At 41.2% G+C, this 20,412-nt stretch overlaps 1 protein-coding gene across 1 annotated transcript in view; it reads right to left on the reverse strand.

The window, feature by feature from the left end:
* Positions 1 to 20,412, reverse strand: part of CPLANE1 (ciliogenesis and planar polarity effector complex subunit 1) — a 179,106-nt gene that overhangs the window by 40,257 nt on the left and 118,437 nt on the right. Inside the window, 11 exon segments of the mRNA XM_075066918.1 lie at positions 1,411 to 1,652; positions 2,278 to 2,476; positions 2,742 to 2,863; positions 3,981 to 4,073; positions 4,602 to 4,706; positions 6,644 to 6,698; positions 8,557 to 8,686; positions 10,049 to 10,221; positions 17,932 to 18,708; positions 18,896 to 19,192; positions 19,860 to 19,989. Coding sequence (XP_074923019.1) covers positions 1,411 to 1,652; positions 2,278 to 2,476; positions 2,742 to 2,863; positions 3,981 to 4,073; positions 4,602 to 4,706; positions 6,644 to 6,698; positions 8,557 to 8,686; positions 10,049 to 10,221; positions 17,932 to 18,708; positions 18,896 to 19,192; positions 19,860 to 19,989 — 2,323 coding nt within the window.

Genomic DNA, 20,412 nt, shown 5'->3' on the forward strand with positions numbered 1-20,412 from the left:
TGCTTTCATGGAGGAAGGAATGAGTGACAACATTTACCTAGAATCACCCGTGACACTGTTTTTGCACAATCATGCTTTGGGATCTCAACCCAGAATTCCAATGGGGGGAAGAGACTGCAGGAACTATGGGATAGCTACCCACAGTGCAACGCTCTGGAAATCGACGCTAGCCTCGGTATATGGACGCACACCGCTGAATTAATGCGCTTAGTGTGGCCGCATGCACTCTACTTCATACAATCTGTTTTTACATAAACCGGTTTATGTAAAATCGGAATAATCCCGTAGTGTAGACATACCCTAATACTTTGCATAGGCAAGCCTTCATGTTTTCAGGAGTGCACCCTTATAACATGGTTGTTTTTATACATATTTTTATTCATCTGAACTATTCTCATAAGGTTAATTTAAAATAAGTATCAGGGTGCACTACAGTTTCACAGCCTGACTTGCTATGCACTAACTTTCCATGTAAATGTTCTAGGTCAGATATTTCAAAATACTAGCAACGAATGAGTTTCCAGAAGGTGTGAAATATACCTGTGCAAACCAAACCAAAACTGATAAAGCTAAAATTTGATCCATCATTTGTCACTGTCCCTAAAATATTTTTAAATGCTTTCAACTTCTCCTACTCCAGTTAGCTTATGCTTTACTGTCTCATTATCTTTCTGGATGTGCTAACAGCTTGCATGATAATGTACAGAGTAGACAGCTATGAAACATCACTTGAAGTGATTCTAGATTACATGCTGGGCCAGATTCTCAATTGATGTAAATCAGTATAGCTCTGCCGAAGTAAAGCTACGCTGATTAAACCCCAGTTGGGTATCTGGGCAGCTGAAAGCAGAATTCATTGGCTCAGGTTAATAAAATTACTTCCATTCTTTAGTAAACTGCAATTATACTTTTAAATTGACTGAAATAATAAATAATACTTTATAGTATTCATCAGATGTTTTAAAGCAACATTTTCCACATTTTACAGATGATTAAACTTCAACAAATTTTAGATGGAAAATTCATAAGAAAATTAAACTAGAGGTACCATTAAGAAGCAAAACTCTTGCTGGTTTCTCGGTTCTTATGTTTTGTCATGGCATTTAGGAAATTGCATTTCCTAGGATTTATACACTGCAATCCAAATACACTATATAATCAAATGGTATTTATTTTATTTATATAATTAGATTTATAAAAATGCTAAAATGGGCATCTAAGGTACCCTTGATAAAACATTTTTATTTATAAAAATAAACACAATAAATGTCATGGTGAAAGAGACAGTAGTAAGGGTGAATGGACAGTCCATTATTCTCTCTTTCTTAAAGTATACAAAATCATCATCCCAAAATGTAAATTCTAATTTTAATAGAAAGAAGGAAAAAATGCAGAGCAGTCTGAACATACCAATTTAGTATTGCTGAAATCCTTCTCCATATTTTCTGCTATGTTCTGTAATGCCTGCAGTTGTATATCCATTTCCTGCAGTTTTGTATAAAAGTGTTCTTTGCTAATGATTTTGGCTGATAGTCCTGTAGAGTGAATGATGCTGACATCCTCATGCAATAGGTTCCAGGTTAGATTGTCTCCAACAGCATCTGATTTTACATTCCTTTCTTGCACTGGGAACAAACCATTTTGATGGTAATCTCAAAATAATAATAAAAAAGAACAAACATAATACAGTGAACTGTAAATATTTAAATAATGGGTATGCATGTATCAGTTATGCTGATGTTTTTGGTGTGGGTTGGAGGAGGGACCATCCCTATGGGAGTCATATTGTAAATGGTACTTCTGTGAATAAATCTCCCCCATCCTACATGGAGAATGGGATCAGTCACTGCTTCCTGCATCCCAGGACCTGCAGAAGGTCTGGCGATTTGTGTTAGAAGGGAGGGCTGGGAGAGGCACAGTGTCCCCATCACCCTGGCAAGCAGTGGTAATTCTGCTAAAACATAATGCAGGTTGTAACTGCATGAAGCTTCTGATAGACTCCACCTTCCCCTCTACACTACTGAATGCTACTGAATGCTGGCATTAGGGAGAATGGTGAAGAATCATAGAATCGCTCAGGAAGAGACATGACTTTGAAGAGAAAAGAGAAAGCACAGGGGAATTCTGCAGAATTTCTTAGGAGGGATGGCCTCTAAGGTGAGGGAAGGACAGAAGGTCTTGTGTGGAAATGCAACAGTGCCATAATGAAGGATTTTTGTCAGCAATTATTTTCAACTAAAAAAAATAAAAATAAAAGAGTAAATAAGTGATTGTTACCTTTTCCCTGAAATGCATTAGGTGGAATTGCATTGGTAACAGAAGCTGCCATGTGATGCAGCTTTGCAGAAGATGGAACTTCAAAGTTCTCATTTTGTTGTGTGGTAACCATCTCTTCTGTAGACTCGACTATAGTAGGCAAATCCTTTAAGAGATCACTGTCTTCAATGTCAATCACATTGATATATTTGTGTCCAATCTGAACCACAGCAGGAAAAATTAAAAGGAATTATATAATATGTACTCTGGGTAGTACTGTGGCTAACTGTCCCCTTTTCTAATCCACTGTCTTTGGTTTTTGAGTTGAAATAGATACTTGTTTATTTCAAAGACTGGATAACAGTCATTTTTCTATAAAGTTTCATGCAGTCGACTCATGCTGATGAGACGAACCCAAAATAACACAACTGGTTACATACAGCATGTTATAACTGTATTATCAGAAAATATTTCTAAGTACTAACCAAACCATATGCAGTATCAGACACAGAGGATGGTAAAAGTCTCTCCCCTACTTCTGTGTGGAGCTTGAAGTTTAAGTACATATCTGGTGGCAACATCTGAGGAACTCTTGAAGCCAGATGTTCTATGAGGATGAAATAATGGTTAGGAATACAACATACAGTAAATATCCCTGGCATATTAGAAAAACAATTTCACTAACTCAGAATAAAGGAAAGCTTCTGTTGTCAGAGCCCTTTGACCAGAATAAAGTGACATGCTATGCTATATTGTTGTTTAATACTTATTCACAATAAAGCTGATTATTATTACATGATTACCAAAATAAAAAACAAACCAAAAATTAAAAATCAATAATATCAAAGAAACTGTGAACTTCTATTAGTTTCCAGAAACAGTTCTTCAATTAAATAGTTAAAAAACCCATACCTGACACTTGCTCTAAAACACACCAGAACACATTGTTAGCAAAAACTGTAGCACACATCTTCGTAATGCGTTGAACTATTAGATGGTGGAATGGTCTCACAAAAGAAGTGGCACCATCAAAATCTAAGCACTTGCGGGGAACAATCATGTACTGGAAGGGGGAAGTACCTTGGTGATTTAATGGATCTTTTCACCTCTAATTTCTATGGGAGTAGGCTAGATTAACAAAATTATAGTAATAATCCTTTTGTTGTCTGTAAATTCTAACTGGAAGATGTAGCACAGCTTTGGGGTTAAAAGGACAGTCCCATTACAATCCACATTTTCAAGATCTTATATTTGGCAAAAAAACAAATAAAAAAATTTCTCCTGCAGCGCCAATTTGCACAGAAGAGAAGTGTTTTTATCACAAAGAACAAATCAAATTCTGTTCTGCAAAAAAAACCTCTCTTCAAAAATCAAGGCCAGATCACGGGAAAAACTGTTCCTGCCAGTCAGTGGAAAAACTGAGTAAGGCAGCCTGCTCAGATATGGAGCGACTAGAAAATGACACAGATATATAAAAACACAAATGTATCTGCTAATGCAGGAGAACAACAATGTGGACTACAAAGTCATGAAATGCAGTCACAATCAACATTTTCATATTACAAATCACTGTTATTTATTTAGATTTTAAAAACAATTGGAATAAAATTAATGTTGCCTTCATGATATTCTCCACTTAGCTACTGAAAACATTATATAATGCAAAAGTGTATATGGAAAACCCATGCAATCCACAGAATGACAAAGAAAGGAAGAAGGCACACCTGTTGAAGGAACAGAGGTGATAGTTTGGTTTTTACTAAGTTCAGAAATTATGTCTTCAGAGCCAGTTTCTATATCCTAGTATGACTTGAGAACTTGGTTGGTATGAAAAAACAAAATCAAAATGGATTACTAGAACAGAAAACATTTTACAGCTGGGAGAGCAGAAACCGACAAAGGAAACATTTGCTTACTATTCATTAACAGAAATTATGTAAGAAAAAGGAAGTAACCAGATTCTAATGCCTAAGATCTAAATCTTAGCTCTAAACTGCTAAATCTAAACCATAATGCGGACAAAATGCCAAGTGAAATCAACAGGAGTATTTCCAGAGAAATACTTCGGGATCTGCCCTCAAAAAAAAAAAAACCTGACAATCATTTTATGTCAAGAAGAAATTTTGAATTTTTATTTGAGTATCTGTAGGAACAAGAATTTCTGTTTTATTGTTTATTTGAAATAAGATTAAAATACCAAAAATATAACAAGGTGGTCAATATTTTAAAGCTTTTTCGATTATTAAAATGAGCAAATACTGCAATACACAAAAGCAGATCTGGAAAACAACTGGTTGCAAAAGCGTAAAACCAATAGTGCAAACAGATTATAGTTGACTTTTTACCTGGATCTGTATTTGTGCTTGCATCTTGAGTTTCTGCGGGTTTTTTCCTTGTGGAAGCCATGTAGTGTAGACCTGCTGTAGTAGTAATAGCCTCTCCCACTGTGTCTAAAATGGGGAAACAACTAATCATTGTCCACTATTAGAACAAGAATTATTTTATTTATCTGTTCTACAGTTTTTAAGTTAGAAAAAATGCAACTTATTTCAGTAAGCACGCTTTATAAAAATATTGGTGGAAATATGGGCCCAACTTAAGACCTTATGTAAGAGGATCCAACTCCACTGAAATCTATGTGGTTGTAACTACTTAAACCAACCCTTGATTTGGCTAGTAACGTTTAAATGTGATCTTTTTATATAATAAAATTTTGTACTTGTATCATTATGTTTTAAAGAAAAAATGTGTGTGTGTGTATTTGTTTTATTCTTATTTTTGGCTTGTATTTTGACAACGCAATCACCTATTTCTCTAATACGCAAGGTCAGGGAATGGATTTTCCTCTCTTTTTTTTCCTAGCAATACTAAATCTGATATTGAGTTAGTGAGTTGGAAGGAAGGATAATCAGCCACATTTTCCCACATATGGACTTTTGCTCCCTGGACAGATTGGAGAAGAGATCATTTTCAGAATAATCTGGGCACTTTGCTCCCGGAGGCACCTTATATTCCATGTAATCAAAATTTTCATTTAAATAAAAGTAGAGTAATATCTATTTTATTTAAACTACAGAAATTTGTTTGTAGCGGGGCTTACCCGCTCCTGCCCTTCGGGGCTTAAAACAGCCCAGGAGAGGGCTGTAGCTGGGGCAAGAAGCCTGGGCTGATTGGGGGAAAGTAGGCTCAGCTGTGTTCAGGTCCCAATCAGGCCCAGCTGGCCCCTAAAAGAGGCAGTAAGCCAGGAGCCCAGTCAGTCTCCTTCTGTCTGTAGAGGGAGAAGGGCCAGGCTGCAGGGAGCTAGACATAGGGTATCTGAGTGGAGCAGGGCTGGGGAAAGTCAGAGGAGCTGGGGAGCTCTTGCCTGGAAAGCCCCAGGATGCCGCCTAGCATAAGGCCAACAGGTACTGGGGGTTGCAGGGGGCAGCCCAGGGGCAGGCAAAAGGCAGCAGGTCCAAACCCCTTTGCCTATGATGAGTGGCTGATACTGCAGTCTGCCCCAGTGAATGGGGGCTAGATGGAGACTGGGCAGTAGCCATATACTGAGGTGAAATGGGGATAGTGGGTTGGGGATTCCCCAGGGAGGGGAAACCCAGATTGGTGGGGTACTGCCAGGGGGCAGCACCCCAGTTAAAAGGGCATAGGGGTCCAGGGAGGGACATGGGAGCCAAGAGGACAGGCGGATCACTGGCCTGCAGAGGGCACTCCTGGCTGGAAGTTAGCTAATTCCTGAGGATGACCAGCAGGAGGCGCCGCAGGGGTGAGTCCAAGCTTGTTACATTGTTATAAACCTTGAAAAATATTTTTTCTAACTATTTTTTCCCAAAAAGTACAGGTAGTGTGATCACTGCAATGAACACCTAGCTTTCCATTCTTTTCTTTCTCTCTCTCTTTTGCAGTATTCTAGGACAGAAACAATACAGGGACATTATACAATTATAAACAATACAGCGATCTCATTTACTCTCATGTAAACCTGGAGTAACTCCATTCACTTCAGTGGAATTATATCTGAGTGCACATTTATGTGTAACTGAGGTCAGAATCCAGTCCATAGACCCTAAATCTGTGAGGCATTTTTGGTTTGGTTGTTTTGGGAGTACCCTTCAAAATTTCAGTGCCATGAAAGACGACTAGCCTTATGATTCGACATGATGGTGTTCCCTGATCTACACTGCACAATTTGAGATGTTGCATCTTGATGTTATCATGTTTTCATTATGCTCAGCAAGGCAAACAGTTAAACATATCAGCCTAGGAACTCAGAATTTAACCAATGATCTAGGTCTTTCTGTGACATCTGACAACCCTTTAAAAAAAAAAAAAAAAGATAGAGTTCATGACTTTAGACATGATTTTTTTTTTTAAAAAACACAAATGTACATACCAAGTGAAATGACAAAATCATCTTCAAGATAACAGCTGGGTTCTGCTTGCTGATCCTAATATAAGAAAAATGTGATCAAACCAGTGTTACAGGATTTCTTGATGCTGTCAACTTTTAAATAAAGTTATGCTTCCTTTGAGCAATAATTTTAAAACTTGTTAGAAAACATACTTTTCCCCACTTAGTGGCACAAACAGCTCCCTGACAGAAGAATTTCCTATCTAGGTTGTACTGAGCACGCTCACCCAAACTGAGCAGGCTCAGTAGGTAACTACTATTGGGGGGAAAATGTGCTGGCTGTTGTTTTTGCCGTTACACTGGATCGTGTGAGGCAGCTGCTGATCTGGCTGGTGCCAGATCAGCTTTCCCTCCTCTCCTGCTAGTGCCCTGGGCTGAAGCTGCTCCTCAGCTCCTAGCCCCCTTTGCTCTCACAGAGGTAGACTGTAACAGCCACCCATGTGGGGAGACCTGGCTCTGTGCCTGGCAGACTTCTCCTGGAACAGGGACCACAGGGGAGCCCTCCCAGCACACAGCCCCTAATACCCCTCTCCCTACACCCTGAGCTATGCCCTCCCTGCACAAAGCCCCAGGTACGCCTCTCCCTGCACCCTGAGGTACCTCCCTACCCACACACAGTCTCAGCTACCCCCTCCCTGCACCCTGAGCTACCCCCCTGCCTGCACATAGCACCCCCCAGAGCCCCTAGCCACTCCCTTCTCTACACCCACAGCCACCCCTGCTCCCACAGAGCCCCTAGCCACTCCCTCCTCTACACCCACAGCCACCCTGTGAACACACAGCCCCAGCTACCCCCTCTGCACCTTGAGTTACCCAGTCTGCACACAGTTGCTAGCTACCCGCTTCCTGCACCCTATGCTGCCCTCATGCCTGCACACAGCTACCCCCTCCCTGCACCCTAAACTGGTTTCAAACTTTTTGAGTTATAATTTTTGGTTGCACCTCTTCGCCCCCAACCCAGACAGACTGGATGGCCTGCTGAGGTGAGTCAAGGGTGTAGGTGGCACTCCCTCCTTGGACCCCACCATGCGGAGGTGGCTTGAGCCCTGCTGGCCCCTTTCTCCGCAAAACAGAAGTCAAACTATGCCTATGTCCAACACCTCTGCCCTGAAGGCTGACCCCCTGCTGGACCCTGGCGTTTTTATAGCCTGTCTGGGAGGGCCTCCAAGAAAAAAGTTTGAGACCCTCTGTTCTAAGCAACATGAACTAGATCGCCTTTTAAATAATTTGTGGAGAAGAGCCTTGCTATCCCCCATTCTTTGTCAGGAAGTGCTATATTCCTAAATCATATAAAGGAAACGCACATAGCAGTACAGTGGCAGGAGTCTTAAAAATGCACGTAATAAAATAGCAAATGGTACCACCACACTTAAGCAAGATCTACAGTTTGTACTGTCTAGAAAACATTAGTGGATTTCTGGACAAATTACTATAAATGTCATAGAAATGCTATGGAATAAATAACCAACTAAATCAGAATTATAATCATTATGGGGATTTTCATCAATACAAGTAAACTAAATTTTTTTTTATGAATTGTACCGCCCCTTGATTGTGCAAAAAAACCCCTCATCCTCAGAAACAGGAATAGCTCATGTCCCAATTTTATAGGATTGGTATGTCAACACAGCAGAACTTATTTCATGTGAGCACCTGACAGGAGTAAGGAAAATACCCTGAGGAGTTTCTTTTGGTAAAAGGCGGCTTTATCTCTGGCTTAAAGGAAAATGCAAGTGTGCAAGTAAAAAAGGTATATGAGATCACTACAGAGGTGCTGAAAAGAGTGGACGAGGTATTTAGCAGGGTTTTGTTGATATTATGTTTGCTTGTTGCTTCACTTGTATTATTATTTTAGAAATCAATAAAAAAGGAAGAAAATAATTATTTTCTTATACCTGTATCTCAGTTTCAAAAACTCTCTCTGTATCATCAGTACTAATAATGGAATCATCTGGGCGGAATGTCACACTTGCTTTTTTCTCGTCCTCCTTCTCTTTTATCTGTTTCTCAGCATGTCTCTTTTGCCTGTCAACATAACAGTGAGAAACAACAATTTAACTTCACTCTGATAATAGAAACATCAATCATTCTTTCTAATAAGCAAGAAATAATAACCTTCTTAAAAAATATATTAGGTGTTTGAGTAAAGATAGTTAACTGCTATTCCATTTAAACTAATTAAAAACCTATGTATCTAAGCTATTTAAGGTGTTCATAAAATATTTAATAGTAACACAAACTTATTCACATATTCTAAACAAAATAATATACTGGTTATCTAAGACCCCATTTAACTAAATTATTGTAAACCTGATATTTTGTATTGTTTACAATATGATTACTTCTGCTATCTTTTGTATACAATTAAAAATAAAATATTATACAAGGCAGAAGGGCCTACACAGAAATGTTGCAGCAAGAAATCAGTGTTGCTATGAAACTCTCCCTACCCTGTAACTTGTTTTCCTAAAAAACTGCAAAGTTTGCTTTTAAAAATATTTACTATCAGATTAGTAAAACACCTTGCCTTAAACATTACAGTTTACAATATTTTAAAGCAAGATATCTAAAAATCAAATCAGTTACTCTTACCTGTCAAGAGCTAAGTTCAGGATTCTGTGTTTCTAACCACAAGTGAAGGCATCAGAATCACAAGTGAGGGTAATCTACTTTAGGTGCTTTGATGTCATTAACTCTTTCAAGGGAAACATAGAACTATGAACTGTCATGACAGTAATCTACTGATGCTGCAGAAGAACCGCAGGGGCAAGGTAGGTGCAGCTCAAGGGCTAACCTAGGAATTGCTTTAGTTTGTACTGACTATGTAATGAAAATAATTCTAGATTAATGTGCAACAACAGAGATCAGTTTAAAAGTCATGAAATATACAGCCAGTAAAACAGAATTAGCTAAGTAAAGAACGCAATCGTGTATTCATTCAGATCAGTGGGAGTTTTGCCATTCACTCCACCAGGTTCACAATTAGGCTCAATGACTTTACAAGGAAATTTTCATCATTCTGTCAATGAGCCTAGAACCTTGACTTAAATTAAACTCCTCCAGAGGTCTGAGAGCATTCTCTCTTGAGGGATATATGCACTAACAATATGACTGTTTTGTGATGTGGACAGCTGATCGCTAACAACTAAATTGTGACTACCAAATCATTTCACAGAGGCAATGAACACAATACATGGTAACAATTCACACCAGAGATTTAGAAGTGAAAGGCTCTGTATCCCATTATCAGCCTCCTCAAATTATTTAGCATCCAATCCTGTTTTCAATGAAGCTGGTACAAAAACTCCCATTGTAATTAGTTGGAGAAGGCTTAAGTTACTAGTAAGTCTCTCCAAATGAAGACCAATTTTGAAAATTTGTCCTTGCCTTTTTGTATTGTTCTTCGTGTGTCTTGCATCAAATGGCTCAGTGTTAGCTTTTAACAACTCAATCTGACCAGAATGGTCTTGTCCAATGAAGTCGTGTGGTGCACTGGTACACAGGCGGCTTTGCTCAAATGCAATGAGATTTTGAATTGGGATCAGTTTTGGTGGTCGGAACTGTTTGAAAGAGAAGCAGAATGAGACATTTATAGAAGAGGAAACCAAAAATTTTAATAGACTCTATTAAACAGAGTAGGTCCAACTCTGACCTCAGTTACACAGGTACAACTCCTAATACAGTCGATGCAGAAGGCAACTATCTAGTAGTAGAATCAGACCCAAGTACTGAACACATTTATAAATTATCAGCCAGAGGCAACATAAGAGACACAGAAACAGGTAGTTACACCGTAAACAGAAGGTGCAGTACAAAACAGAAGAGGACACAGAAATGTTATTGTTGATTTATTACTAGAGCTCAACAAAACCACTTCATTATTTTATTTGTCCAAATTTTAAGAAAATTTTGCAAAGTTCTTTCCCATCTGTTATTCTCCAACATATTAAAATTCCTATAGCATGTTCTTGTGGATGAAGTTAGGAAATGGGCAACATGCATATGGGCCGGAGGACGTCCAGCTCCCAGGAATTATTTATCTTTTGATCTACATTTGCCTTAACAAAAGGGGAAATTTACAACATTTTATATTCTAAAGTTAAATGTCATTTTCCTTTAAAAATATTTACCAAGGAATGAGAAATTTCTTACCTGATTGTTTCCCTTGTTAGCAGCTTCTCTCCCAATTCAACACTAATAAATTAACACCTCACCCTGGCTTTGAAATTTTTCAGGCAGTCCATTATTATTGCTAGAGGCTCCAAAACTAGCCCCTTGCCCTTCAGCTCAGGCCACCAGGATTCTTTCAAAGCTACAGACACACTCCAGCTACTGACTATTAGCATTAAGACCCCTTGATATAATGTGGTAATTAGCCTTAACAGTTATATATTTAAGTCTCTGTTTAGAGGAAAATTTCCATTTGTATTCCAATCATTTCTAGACTACCAGGATGTGCTGAATGAGGAGAGAAGTTGCTAATAAAAAGAAAATTATCATGAAAGAAATCTTTCTGTTGCACAGCTTCTCTCCTCATTCATCTCTAATGGGAAATAGCAAAAAGTGAATCACACAGAGGTAGGGGGAAAGATAAGCAGAGTTTTAATTATTTTTATAGTAGAATAATAGGCAGGAATGGAAGTTCTTCCCATATAAAGCAAAGAATTGTGTGGAAACCAACCCAGTAGCACCCTTCTATCAATGGATGACTGCAGAGAAATGGAAACTTATTTTGCAAATCTTCCATAGATGAGGCTCATACACTTTCCTCCAATACCCTAGGGCAGGGGTAGGTTACCTATAGCACAGCTGCCGAAGGCAGCATGCAAGCTGATTTTCAGCAGCACTCACGCTGCCCGGGTCCTGGCCACTGATCTGGGAGGCTCTGCATTTTAATTTAATTTTAAATGAAGCTTCTTAAACATTTTAAAAACCTTATTTACTTTACTACAACAACAGTTCAGTTATATATTTTAGACTTATAGAAACAGACCTTCTAAAAACATTAAAATGCATTACTGGCAAGCAAAACCTTAAATCGGAGTGAATAAATGAAAACTCGGCACACCATTTCTGAAAGGTTACTGACCCCTACCCTAAGGACTTCTGTGAATTGTTTCCAAATCCTAGCATGATAACTGGTGCAAGATTTAACACCTTGCCTGCAGCAACTCTGAGGACCTAAGGCCTTGACTTTTTGGATAGAATGCGATGAAGAGTGTATAATTAGTACATGTATTCAATATGCTTGGGACAGATCTTTAGACTGGTAGGAATGCCCATTTCTGCCACAATCTTCCAGGAGTACTAGGGATTAGCACAAAATAACAGAACTATTTCCTAGGAATTGTGGAAAGAAGAACTTACCTTGAACAGAAAGGTTTACTGGAGCTATAAGAATAACCTTTTCCTCATGACAACAGCTACGTGATTCTTAGCTATATAGGAGATATCATTCCAATTCCAAATAGCAACTAGAAAGACCAGTCATAGGCTTGTGTAATCTGATTAACACTGGCAATTGACCATACTCAAAAGGAGAAACTGATGTGTCTACCTACAGGATGCCATTAGGGAAGGAACATATGTTTCTATGGTGCTTGATTGTAGAACTCCTCCAAACAACCGTTTTGGTGAAACTCACTTTATTCCTACACTTTTTGACCTTCAAGAGGTAGCCTTTCTTGCTGATCTTTCCCATCTTCCATTCCTTGTAGGCCTTCTACTTTTACTTAATCACCCGTTTGAGATGCTTGCTGATCCAGATTGGTCTGCAATCCTTCCCTTCAAATTCACCTACCCTTCCCACTCGTGGGGATGCAGGGTTCAGACAGCTTATGCAACTTTGACAAAATAATTCCAAGCCTCCTCCACATTCAGATCCTTAAGTTCTTCAATCCAGTCCACGTCCCTAAACAAATTCCCTTAATTCAGTGGTTCTCAACCTATTTACCATTGTGGGTTGCATATGCAGCTCTCTATGTATTATGTGGGCTACATCCACACAATATATATATTACCTGTATGGCCCTGAGGATGTCACATGTCCTGATTCGGCTGTAAGCGGCCTGTGGGCCACAGGTTGAAAATCACTGCCTTAATTTTTTGAAATTAGCTCTTTTGAAATCAAGGAAAGCAACTATTTGGTGAAGAAATCTGTCAGCTATCACATCCAGGAAAATCTGGGCCTTACTATTATTAGTAGCATTTGTCTTCAAATCTCTATCTGGGAAGTTAAAGTCTCCCATAAACATACAATTCTCAGAAGAATTTATTTTATTAAAAACACTAAAGAGGTCTCTATCCAAATCCAAATCGGATCCTTGTGTTAAGTAGCACACTCAAGCACTACAGGGGAACCTCTAGTAGCTTTCTTCCCCAAAGTGATTTTGGCCCAAACAGACTCTCTCTATCCATTCCATCACTTCTCATTTCTTTACAGTCTACGTCATCAGGCATTGGGTGTTGTCCTTGGTGGCAAACAGATCTACCTGGGGGAAACCCCCACTTGCAGAAGAGCGAAAACACGACGTTCACTCTGAGCATCCACTCATGCATGCAGTACAACCTGCATGAGGTGGTCCGCCAGTTCATTCCGCACCCCCGGGAAGTATGACGCCTCAAGGTGGATGGCGTGGGCTATGCAAAAGTTCCAGAGGAGTAGAGTCTTGTGGCAGAGCAGCGAGGAACGGGCTCCGCCCTGCTTGTTTATATAAAACATGGCGGTTGTGTTGTCTGTCAGAACCGTCACACAGTGACCACTCAAAGTGGGGTGAAAAGTCTGGCAGGCTAAATTCCCTGAGGTCCTTCACATTGATATGGAGCAACCGCTCTGCTCCCGACCACAAGCCCTGAGTCCTGAGGTCCCCTAGGTGACCACCCCATCCGAGGTCTGATGCATCCGTCACAAGCATCAGGTCTGGCTGTTGTGCGGCAAAGGGAATGTCTTCGCAAACACTGTCAGGGAGTGCCACCACCACAAGAAGTCTAGCACGTCCCCTGGGGCTGTCACTGCCAAGTCCAAGGGGTCCCTGCCTGGGCGGTATACACGTGCGAGCCAAGACTGCAGAGTCCTGAGTTTTAGTTTGGCATGCTTGACCACATGCGTGCATGCTGCCATGTGACCCAGCAGCCTCCAGCAACATCTGGCCGTCGTAGTGGAAAACTGGCACAGGGAGGTCACTGCCTGCTGGATAGCCAGGAATCATGACACTTGAAGACTCGCCTTTGCCTGTATTGCATCTAGGACCACCTCTATGAATTCTACTTTCTGCGTTGGAATGAGGGTGGATTTGGGGACACTGACCAGGAGCCCCAGCATGCAGAATAGTCTCAGGGCCACCTATACGTGGGACATAACCTCCTCTTCGGACCGGTCCACCAGGAGCCAGTCGTCGAGGTACAGGTAAACTCGAATTCTCTGCCTCCGTAAGAAGGCCACCACTACCACATGTATTTTGTGAAAACCCATGGGGCCACGGCTAAGCCAAATGGGAGAACCATGAACTGATAATGCTCCTGGTTCACAGTGAAATGCAGGAATTGGTGTTGCACTTGATGGATGGCGATATGAAAGTATGCATCCTTCATATCGAGGGCAGCGTACCAGTCTCCCAGATTCAGGGAAGGGATGATGGTGCCCAGAGAGAACACGTGGAACCGGGCCTTGACCAGGAACTTGTTGAGCCCGCTTAAGTCTAGAATGGATCAAAGGCCTCCTTTGGCCTTGGGAACGAGGAAGTATGGGGAGTAGAACCCTTTCCCCTTTAGGTCTTTCGGTACCATCTCTACCGCCCCCATGTCTAGGAGCATGCGAACCTCCTTTTCCAGGAAGTGCTCATGAGAGGGGTCCCTGAAGAGGGATGGGGAAGGGGGATGGGGGGGTAGGCAAGAAGGAGAACTGCAGCATGTATCTGTTTCGCACAATGCATAACACCTAACGGTCTGATGTAATGCTGGAACACGCCTGGGAGAAACAAGTCAGATGGTTCAGGAAACAACGGGATGGATCTGGTGGCTAGTCTGGTACACTGTCCTCGAGTGCACCTTTGAAAGCATGGTTTAGGGCCTGGCTAGGACTTATGTTGGCCTTGGCCTGGCCTATTGGACCTATTGTTATTATTACGTTGCCTCCTGTTATCCCTGCTTCACCTGCAGTAGGGTTTCGTGTCTAGGACGAGACTGGTAGTGACGCTGAGGAGGAAGCTGGGGCTTGAAGGGCTTCCTTTGAGTCGTGGGGGTGTGCATACCCAGAGACTTGAGTGCATCCCTTGAGTCCTTGAGGCTATGTAGTTTTGCGTCCGTCTGGTCTGAAAAGAGCCCAGACCTTCAAAGGGGAGGTCCTGGAGCGAGTTCTGGACGTGAGGCGGCAGACATGACTCCTGAAGCCATGCTGAGTGTCACATGACCATGCCATATGAGACTGTCCTGGCTGCCACATCTGCCAAATCCAAGGACGCCTGGAGAGAGGTCTTCGCTACGGCCTTGCCTTTGTCCATCAGCGCCGTGAACTCCTGCTGGGAACCCTGTGGGAGGCTGTCCTTAAACTTCCCCACTTCCGCCCAGGAGTTGAAGTTATGCCTCTTGAGGATGGCCTGCTGGTTAGAAATCCTCAGCTGCAGGCTCCGAGAATACACCTTCCTGCTAAACACGTCCAGGCGCTTCGCTTCCTTGGCCTTGGGGGCCAGGGCCTGCTGCCCGTGGCACTCTTTTTCATTTACCGCCGAGACTACCAGGGAACATGGGCCTGCGTGGCAAAACAAGAAGTCGTACCCCTTTGACGGGGCAAAGTACTTGTCCTCCACACCTTTGGCTGTTGGAGCACTGGAGGCCAGGTTCTGCCATATAGTCATATACTTCAACTGTATGGTCTTAATGAGCGGAAGCGCTATTCTGGATGGACCTTCTGGGCTCAGAAGGTCCTCCATGGGATCCTCCTGCTCAACCGTCTCCTTGGCCTGCAACTCCAAGTTATGAGCAACCTTACACAGTAGCTGTTACTGGGCTCTGTGGTCTATTGGTGGAGGCCCTGATACTCCTGTGCCTGCTACCGCTTCATCCAGGGATGACGAGGAGGTGAGCAGCTGCTCAGCTTCCTCCTGCCGGTCCCCTTGGTTCCCTTTCCCTGCAGGAGGGGATTCCAGCTCAGGCCGGAACAGCTGACCACACAGCATCTGATATTCATGGCTGTAAAATGGCTTCTTTGGAGCCACTGTTACAAGTCATTGCTTGTGTGACAAATCACATCAAGAGTTAACTGGGACAGAACCCAAGACATCGCACTCCAAGCAAGGATCATACCCATAGATGTTGAGCTTGCCACTGAGAAGGCATTTTTATAAGGGTATGTCAATACAAAGAGTAAGTGTGCAGTAAACTGGCGTGTAAATCTACAGTGCTCTAGCCCACTTTGGACTAACAGGCTGTGTGGACCTGCTGCCACATACTAACATTCCATAGTGTGCTGTAATCAATCTTTTCTCATAGGTCACGTTTTCTAGATTTTTAGTCATTTTTGTTGCTCTCTGGATTTTCTCCAGCTTGTTCACCCCTTTCCCAAACTGTGGTGCCCAGAACTGGAAACAGTACCCTAGCTAAGGCTTTATCAGTGCTGAGTAGAGAGATTACTTCTCGTGTCTTGCATACAGCACTCTGGTAACGCATCCCAGAATGAGGTTCTTTTTTTGCAATACTATTATACTGTTGACTCATTTAGTTTTGTGATCCACTATAACCCTGAGATCCTTTTCTGCAATACTCCTTCCTAAGCAGACATTTCTCATTTTATATTTGTGCAATTGAGTATTTTTTCTTAAGTATTTTGCATTTCTCCTTATTGAATTTTGTCCTGTTTATTTCCGACCATTTCTCCAGTTTGTCAAGATCATTTTGAATTCTAATCCTGTTCTCCAAGCACTTGCAACATCTCCTAGCTTGGTATCATTCACGAGGAGTGGAATCCTCATGTGATTCTGATCTCGTCACAGACTGCATGAAGTGCTCCTTAAGTTTTAATATGGAGCCAGCCTGTGGAGCAGGAGTGGAGTGGAGAGACCCTCTCTTTTGTGCCTTTCAGACTCTGAGCCCTTTTCTTTGGCAGAGCAAGGATTTATTGCTGACATAAAGAAGGCACAAATCACATACATGGTGCTTGAAATCTGAGCCCCTTTTCTTAGCTGAGTGAGGGTCCTTGGGCTGTATACCACTGCATAATGGCACAATTCCCATTAACTACAGCCTGAGGGAGTGCTTCACAGAATAGATGGGTTCTCTACATGCCTGGAGTGACACACCACAGAGCAAGAAGGGGAGGAGCACTGTGTTACAGAGCACTGTGAGAACCTCTGTATAGGAGAATGATTCCAGCAAACACTCCCTTATACTGAGGTGTTAGGAATTGCTGCCTTGCAAATCTGATGCTTGCTTTTTTATTTTTGGGACTGAGTCTCAGAGGTTTGCCTAACTCACTCCTGAGCATCATGACAAGCCCCAGATTTACAGTGAGAAGGAGAGATGTGTAGAAGCCCTGCTTTTTTCCCCCTAGGGAGCTGAGGACCCACTTCAGTATCCAGGGAGTGATCTTTGGATCGTTCAGGAAATTTTCCCCCTCCAACCTGAGTCTGTTGTGGGTCTTATCCCAAGCTGGCTGGACAGGATCCTTCTCATCCTTAGACTTTCTCCCTGAAATGTTCAGATACTCCTGAGCTTTTTTGTAATGGAGTTATGGCTCTTCGAGGAAGAGGGGACCCAACATGCTGGTCCAATCCTCTGTCCTTTCACTGCGAGGGCTGGATGTAATTCGCCCTCTGTAGAACCTGTAAATACTGCCTCACACAGGCAACACTTTAGCCCAGTGTTTGCAGAACAGCTCTACCATCCCAGAGTGGGGGCAGAGAAATCCTGGAGAGGAATGACGAGGAGTGGCTGGTCAATAAACATACTGTCAAATACCTCATCCTGGGGGTGTTGTGGGGGGGGAGGAGGAGGAACGATTATAAGTCTTCACCATATGGAAATAAATACAAATTAAAGTTATAAAACAAAATGATGGGGAGAAACCAAACCACCAACTTGTTCCTCTGCTAGAGGCAGAAAATCTGGTGGCCTGAGCTGAAGGCAGGACTTAGTGCTGGAGCCTCAAGCAAAACACTGGACCTCATCCAAATTACACAGGTGAGGGTATTATCCCGTTAGTGAGGACTGAAGATATGCAACAGGAAATAAGCTTATTTAATTGCAACATAGAAAAATATATTCCTAAAATCCATTACCTTGTTTTTTGGAGGTAAATTAGCGTGAAGAATCGATATTCCTGTGTGCTGTAATGTGTCTCTAGAGCTGGTCTCCTCAGTTATAGGTCCAACAGGTATTAAAGAAGCAGGGACTGGTGGTCTTATAATCGGTGGAAATCTAGGTGCTGGGTCCAGCTGCAGGTGCAGTAAAGGAATTCCAGTTGAATGCTGGTAAGTTCCATAGAAGGAAGCATTCTGAGAACTCAGTGGCTTCTCTGCATTCACATTTGTACGAAGGTGCTGCAGAGGTGCAAGATTTTGCTCTCCTTCATACTGATCCAAATTAAGTAGTTTAGGAGGCCTCTTGCTTTCAGCTTCTGCCCAACTCTTCTTTTCTTCATATACTTGCCTTATAATTTCAGGATCATATTTATTCAAATTCAAGTGTGTCATTGAAATAGTCTTGTCTCCTAGCATACATGACAGTGGAGGGTTCTGTAAATAATTAGATGGATCCCAAACTACTCTTGGTTGGGGGAGTGACCCGATGAAAGCCTGTGAAACTTTTAATGGATAAAAATTGAGTGGTTTTAAATTATCAGATTCAAGTTTAAGCAAAGGAAAGCCATTTTCATAATTTAAAGTTTTTGCAACTGGGATAAGTTTGGGTGTCTTCTGGATATCTAGGGAACTCGATAACAGATGAAGTGGTCTGGCTGGAGCTGAAGGAAGTAAGTCTTGAGATGCTGGAATAAATCCTGTTCCATTGGACTGGCTCTCTGATAGGCTTAAAGAAATATTCACATCTGGATAATTCTAAAAGAAAAAAGAACACATAATAGTACTTTAAACTATGTATAAGATCGCAATAAATCATTACTAGATGTAGTCCCTATTACATGGTAATTCTGTCTAATGCAATTACTACAAGAAAGTTCTCCAATTTTTCAAATGGAGTAACATCTGATATCCTTCTTAAAAAGTAATGCTTGGTTTTACCTACATGTATACTTTCTTTGCTGCTTTGATCATTTAGGATATTTCTTTCCTGAGAATGAGAGCTGCTCTTTTTATTAGACTTTCCAGCATTTTCTTTAGTGGGCAGCTGAGTCTCCGGAGAAATGTCTGCAGACTGTACAGGAAGGGATGTGTCAGCACCACTGTCTCTTACAGTGTGTAAAGCCTGGCTTCCTCCCAACTGAATAGACTGTGACTGCTGCAGAAGATGCTGCGTATTTGGCAGGCTGGCAAAGGATGACCCCACCATTTGCATTAAGTTCAGAAAGTTGATTTGCTGCAGCTAGAATATAAATAAAGATAAAGTTAACATTATAAAAGTCGCTAAAATGGGTCTTGGCCAAAATCCCTGGTTAAAACTTTTTAAAGTTCTAAAGATTATCTAAAATTTACAGATTGTCCTATTAAAAGAGATAGCAACAGATATAATGTCTCAATGACAAGTGCATACTTCTGTACTAAATTGATATTTCTGTCATGATACAATAAGCTATGTGGAATAATAAGGTCATGTTACAACAATGTACAGTCCTTTGCATTCCTTTATTTCAAAGCAAAGAAATCGAAACCTGAATAATACCAGGATGGAATAGTTTTAAATGTACCAGTATTGACTCATTACCATTTTAACTATACATTTACTGTTGGTTCATAATCTACCCTAATTTATATGGATAAAGGACATTAAGAGAATGTTAAGTTAGTCTTCCTAAAAATATAATTGTTCAAACTGTACTGCTCCTCATATTCACAAACCTTCAGATTAAGAAGTCAAAAGGATATGAATTATGCCTAAAATGACTGGTTTCTACCTTTAGTTGCCTTTAACCCAGAAATTGGCATAAAAGCATCACAGAATAACCTTGAAAGCAATCATTTTTCATATTGCTTGTTTTTAAAACCTGAACAGTTTAATCTGTGTTTATTTTTAATAATGAAATTATTTTTACCTGAACTAATTTAAGCATTTCATCTTGGAGCATCTGTCTGACAGTTTCTGAAACGTTCAATGGCTCTGATATCTGCTCTCCTTCCTGGACCACTTGCTTCTTTGAACACACCGGACCATTATAGGGAACACTTGATATACCAGTGAAAGAAGGTTGATCATCACATACACAAATCTTTATGTTACTTGAAGTATTGGGAATAAAAATCATAACTTTTAGACACTTTCCAAAAGAGATGGATTCTGAACACTGAATCTGATCATAAGGATCAGAGTGAAGTAAATGTATCAACTTTACAACTGGTAAGTTAAAATGCTAAATGAGAAATCAACAAAGAGTTCTGTGGCACCTTATAGACTAAGGCTACGTCTACACTACAGGATAATTCTGAATTACATTAAACCGGTTTTATAAAACAGATATTATAAATTCGATTTCACGCGGCCACGCTAGGCATAGTAATTCGGTGCTGTGCGTCCATGGTCTGAGGCTAGCGTCGATTTCTGGAGCGTTGCATTGTGGGTAGCTATTCCATAGCTATCCCATAGTTCCC

This window comes from Chelonoidis abingdonii, chromosome 6 (genome assembly GCF_003597395.2).
Source record: "Chelonoidis abingdonii isolate Lonesome George chromosome 6, CheloAbing_2.0, whole genome shotgun sequence".
Lineage (NCBI taxonomy): Eukaryota > Metazoa > Chordata > Testudines > Testudinidae > Chelonoidis > Chelonoidis abingdonii.